This window comes from Micropterus salmoides, unplaced genomic scaffold (genome assembly GCF_014851395.1).
Source record: "Micropterus salmoides isolate LMB-PRFRI ecotype aquatic unplaced genomic scaffold, ASM1485139v1 Ms_hic_scaffold_3, whole genome shotgun sequence".
NCBI classification, from domain to species: Eukaryota; Metazoa; Chordata; class Actinopteri; order Centrarchiformes; family Centrarchidae; genus Micropterus; species Micropterus salmoides.
This window is the reverse complement of record NW_024042261.1, coordinates 9,317,641-9,323,640: the sequence shown is the minus strand read 5'-3', so window position 1 is coordinate 9,323,640 and position 6,000 is coordinate 9,317,641. Positions and strand designations below refer to the sequence as shown.

The 6,000-nt window shown below is 39.0% G+C and overlaps 1 protein-coding gene across 1 annotated transcript in view; it reads left to right on the top strand.

Moving 5' to 3' along the window:
• Positions 1–660: 660 nt before the first annotated feature.
• zgc:153039 (uncharacterized protein LOC767698 homolog) overlaps positions 661–6,000 on the top strand; it is a 70,151-nt gene continuing 64,811 nt past the window's right edge. Inside the window, exons 1-2 of the mRNA XM_038692253.1 lie at positions 661–1,234; positions 4,951–5,085. Of these exons, the coding sequence (XP_038548181.1) occupies positions 1,015–1,234; positions 4,951–5,085 (355 nt within the window). The 5' untranslated portion in view covers positions 661–1,014. The remainder of the gene's footprint in view (positions 1,235–4,950; positions 5,086–6,000) is intronic.

The following is a 6,000-nucleotide window of genomic DNA, read 5'->3' as shown; positions in this document are numbered from 1 at the left end:
CATTAAGGCAAGAAAACCAACTGAATTTGTGTTTGTTGTTGAGGTAGCTTCCTTTGTGTTGAGTGGTGGGGACATAAGGGCTCAATATTTTGAAGAAATATTCAGTGCTGAAATATAGGCTACGAGTGGGGGTTCTGGAGGGTCCTCCCCCAGTAAATTTTGAGCATTAAACATTTAATTTCCTGCATTTCTGCACCAATATATGGTAGATATGTCTTTATTTATGTAAAGGGAAACAAAGTGCAGGTGGCAGGTAAAAAAAACTGTTTGTAGCTTTTTGCTTAAGTTACTTTTTTGGACAATGCACATTTGTTTCTTCTATATTTACATTGCAATGCATGTTTTGTTATTGTGCACATAACCTTATCTCAAAGCATTTCATTTTTTGCTTAACGTTTCTTGTTGCAAGCTATTTTAAGAACATTTTCAACAAATGTTTCACAAAAAGTGATGGGGACAAAAGACAACAGCTGCGATTACAAAAAGTGTTGGGGACATGTCCCCAGCGTCCCCAGTGTAAATGACACCCATACTTATTTCCAATATGTTTTGTGGTAGTTTTTACAAGCGTTTTACTGGCTTGTCAGCTTTTCTACTGAAAGGTTTAACCGGAAGTTCTACATGAGACGGAGGCTACAAACCGTTCGTACGTCACGTGATACTCAGTAACTTGGAAAGAGTCCAGTGTAACAGAGGCGAGGCATTGGCAGCTTGCGTGTACATTTAACTTTCTTTTTAATGTTACGTGTAAGGACTGCTCATTTTAATATATAGGTTTACTACGCTGGGTTTCTTTTACGTTATTTTTTTTATTGATAACGAAGGCACTTATTTCCTACTCATGTAGCCATGTAGCCAGGTATGGCTGAGTTGTTACCATCAGGACGCGTCACTAAACTTCCGAGCAAAACATTGGAACTTTAATTAACGTGTGTGAGAAAGCCGGCGAAGCTGTCGGAAATCATTCAGAGCACTTCATGAAGCTGTGAAGCTTGTGCAGGGGCAGTTTTCACAATGACAGAGCGGACTCCTCTCCTCAACTACCGCCTCTCAGCCAGCGCCAATGAATCCGAGCTGCGGTCAGCTTCGGCCGGGCATGCCCCGGAGCAGCACCCGGGCAGCCCCAGGCAGAGGTCCACCCATCAGCGGCAACCACAGAAACTCTCCATCTTCTTCGGTGTGGTGATCCCTACCTTGCTGTCAATGTTCAGCGTGGTAGTGTTTCTCAGAATTGGTGAGTGCTGATGATCACAGACGTCCGCGTTAATCACTGCACACCGTTTTGTTGTGATTTCTAAACAAACCCCATTCAAAATTCTGAGATTTTAATGTTGCCTTGCTTGTCAGTAAAGGTTCATGGTATAAAACATAGCTTTGGCCATTTTAAGAGCTACTGGGCGATTTCTGTGTGCATGTCATTCATCAAATTTGAGTTGTTTCTGTAATAGTAACTTTGCTCTATATTATAACCATGGCGGCACTAGTGAGCAGTGTTAACCCATTCTATTCGTTGATTTCATTGAAAGAAAGTTGTGCTTAATGGCATTCAAACGGATCTTTTAAAAGTTTTTGTGTCTTATAATTTCCCTCATTAACTCAGTCCTGTTCATAAATCAGATTAGATTAAGAAGCAGATGAATTACAGAGGGGTTTTTAAGATTTAAGGTAGTCACTACAGGTTTCATACAATCTAGGGCTGGACGATATGGCCAAAAATGTTATGATGATATAAAGTTTTAGAGTTTAAAGGCTGAATTTTGTTCCTCAGTGAAAGTTGAACAAACCTGATGGTTAATTGTGGTTTAAACTTATCTTTATGGTCAGAACATGACAAACATTTGATTCCAAACAGTGGATTACCTCACAAATCTGAGGGAGAACATTCAAAACAATTATGATAAAATCTTTTTCAACAAATATGCACAAGTAAAATTAAGTAAAAGCTTTTTTTCTGTCCTTTTTCCTCAACAAAATAAATATCTTAATAAAAAATTCAGTCCTAATTTGTGTGTGATTCAAGTGAATCAAATCAAACATTTATTGAATATTTATTGAACATTTGTTATATTGTTATTGAAAAAAATTATATCACGATAATTATTGTTATTGTTTTATTGTCCATCCCTAATGCATTACTGTTTCTGTTTTTGTGCCTCTGTCAACCCTGTAGCAGCAGTGTGAGAAATAGTCTGCAACTTTTATGTGCATTGCTTTATTTCGATGTGCCCTGATTTGATTTGATCCAGATCAAATCATCAGTTAAATTCAAAGTGACTGCATCGATCTGTATTATGCCATTATATTTAGCAGTCCGTTCAGTTTGGTGAGAATATCACCAGCAGACACATCTTTACTAGGTTTTATTACTAGTTTTTTATGTTAAAGTCCTCAACCTCTCACCCAATTTTGCATGTAAGGTGGATGAATTCCCCAAGTCGGCAGGAGAGCTTTTTCTTCCTTGTTTACATATATTGGGTAAGAATAAAAATTTTGATCAGAATTTTCTGTAGTTTTGAATGTTATGCAATTGTTCTCATCTTTACAAACATTTGCTCACAGCAAAGATGTAGGGCTATGTTTTTTTTTTTTTTTATGCTGAACCTATTTTTGGAGTTTTAAGTAATAATTTGACCAGTCAGATGGGTCCCGCTCTGGCAGGGAGGGTTAAGCTTCAGACACTCAGGCTTTTAATAATTAAGTTCTGCAAAATATAATAGTGCCAACAGTTTCCTCAAAATGTAAATGTGAAACTTGTCAGTTCTTGTTGTGGGGCACTAAATTCAGCTTCATGTAGAGGAAGGATCCCTCGTTGTCATTTAGAGTATTATGGTGTAACTTTAAGGCTAAGTCATTTTGGTCCACGTCTAGAAGGTACAAGGTTTCCTGTGAAAAATGTAGTGTGAAGCTAGTAATCATATGTCATGCAATCCACAGTTTCACATTTCTGCTGTCAAAGGACAACCGAGAAGCACCAAAAACCGCCCTCTCCCATGTAACTTCATCTCTTTCTCTCTCTCTTGTCACTGTTGCAGTTATAGGAGTGTTGTGCTTGTGTGTTTTTCTCCCTGTTGTACCCCCCCCCCCCCCCCCCCCCTCCAGTCTCATGAGATGTCAGCTGCTGTGCAGTAGACACACATTGTCTACACACACACACACACACACACACAGACATACACACATAGTAGCTGTATGCCTGACTTTAGACTACTACTCTCACACTGTTAATGTGCCAGCCTACACAGGAACTAACAGTGGTTTCATTGTGGATGTGAAACTATTGTAGATTCATCAGCTGTTAAAGCCTCAGCATAGATGACAATGAAGACAAGTGTGCTGTTGTCATGTCTTCATACACATATTATTGTGACCGGCCATTTCCCAGTAAATCTTGAAGTTATATTTTTATGGTATAAAAAATCAAAACAGAATCATACATATATCAGTTGAATATTGTGCCCCATGCATTCGTGCCATTCCCATTTGATTTTGGTTCTGATTCTTTTGATCATGTGGTGCTGATAAAAGCAGACTACGAAAACAGCAGCAATATGCTGTTAGTCACAGTCATTGATTGTATGTAAGTACAGTCAAACGTGACAGTAGAAGAAAGTGGCGATGATGTGGAAAATGTGCATCTGACATGGTGTAAAGTGACACTGATCTCTTCTCTCACACTTTGATGAGATGCGGATGACTTCCCTTATGGAGATCTGATAATTTAGTTATTCTTGTCAGCTGTTGCTTGCATCTGAACTAGTTTTGTGTGTTTGCAGATGCAGAGGGGTAAAGTACGGAAGCCCTAAGCGGCAGTACATTAAGACATTTTATTTACTCTGTTTTCCCGTGAAAAGAGTTAATTTTATTTTTTATTTTTTCAAGATCTCGAGTTATTATCTCGAAATAACAAATGTTGTTTTCCCGAGATAATGGGATAATTTTCTTGATCTCAAGGAAACAAAACCATAGTCTTGTTCAGGGGTCAGCAAGTAAGTGTGGCATCGATTTTTGAGGATAATTTAAAAGTGGATGTCAGTGAGTTAGCTCCGCTTTTTTTTTTAGACTGTTTCAAATGCTTGTATGCTTCCATAACATATCAGTGAGGTGCCTGCGCAGAGCCCAAAAGATACTAAAGGATAGTACCCACCCTGCCACAGCCTGTTCACCCTAAAGAATCTGCTGTCCAGGCTATGAGATTCTTAAATTCATATTCATCCTCGGCAGTGCTCCATGCAATACAGCTTATTTCTGTTTACCATTTTAGAGTTATTGTGTTTTTTATCTGCTTTGTTGCAGAAGGGAACTACATACTGCATTTCATTTTACAACCCAATCAGCTACACTCAGTTACCAGTTTATCAGGTCCACCTAGCTAAAAGTAATGCAGTCTAAATTAGACGGAACATAACAAGTTTCATGGCCAGGATATATATATATATAACATATTTGTTTCATGATTCATGTCGTATGTTTTGTTATATAGTGTCTTCCAAAACTCCCCAGAATTCTTACATTTCACACTTTAGCAACTGTAATCACAATTTATTTTTATCACGCATTTCCTAAATATGAAAGTTGTGACCAAGCCTGAAATCTTTTAACATTTATGCATGGCACTTATTCTTACTTAGAATCAGAGCAAAATTAAGTAAATCTCAGAATGTCCCCCCCTTCTTTGAGAAAATGATTTCTGTTGTTAATAGGGCTGCAACTAACTATTATTTTGATTGTTGATTATTTTCTTATTGATTGATGATTGACTTATGATTATTTTGGTCTGAATGTCAGAAAATGGTTTAAAAAAAAAAAAAAAGTTACAGTGCTTCCTAAAGAGGAAACTGGAACCACAACCAGAGAGGATGGGATGTTGTGCGATGAGTCATTTTGTACGTTGGTCTCTTTCATTTTGACTTTCTGGAAAGATCTGACTGTGTTTGTGTTTTGTCTGGCTAGGTTTTGTGGTGGGACAGTCCGGATTGTACCAAGCTATTGCCATGTTCCTGGTGGCCTACTTCATCATCAGCATGACCGTGCTGTCAGTCTGTGCCATCTCCACCAACGGAGCCCTGGATGCCGGGGGAGCCTATTGTATCCTTTTCAGTGCTGACTGTAATCCTTACCCCCTAACCTAAACCTAATTCTAACTTCACCCTTGAAGTTGTGTGGACCGGCCAAAATATCCTCACTTGCCAAAAATGTCCTCACTCTGTTGGTTAAAAACTTGTCCCCGTCCTCACTATGCAGGAAGTACAAATACACACACACACACACACACACACACACACACACACACACACACACACACACACACACACACACACACACACACACACACACCAGTCAGCGTACTATCAGCGTTTTGACCAAAAGCACCCGTCCCAAGATCTCTTTTCAAGGAACTAAAAGGTTCCTTCAGCCCACTGTTGTGTGCGTTTCCACCGTGGTCTAAAGACCTGCGAAAGCCTGTGTAGGCCTATGCCTTACAAAGCGATGCACAGGCATCATTATTTGTAACCACTATCCATGAGCAAAATATATAAATGAACATCAGATTTGATTGGACTATTGTAAAAACTATTGTATTTTTTTTTGTGTGGGAGTATAATGAAGGGCCACACGATAGAGTTTGTTACAAATTTAATAACACATTGGATAAAGCCATCAAGTTCTTCAAATAACTCTAGCACAGAGAAAGCAACACAAAAATAAAACTCTTACAGTTTGGAAGGTTATTTCCAAACATTTCCAGCTGACAAGAGCTGCAGATCAGCTGGCAGCACTCACGTCTGAGTCGCCTGAGCGTCGGAGGAACGGGATCTTTAACAAGCTTTATTACCTACTGTTATCAGCTGTTCCACTTGTTTTGGAGAAGGGGAGACCGACTTCGGCTCTGTGTAAAAATATCCTGACTGATGAAAACTTAAAATAACAACTCAGGACCCTGTTTTTAGCGTAGCTCCACCAGGTCTAAACACACCGCTGCACGCTAGCTGCTATGTCAGA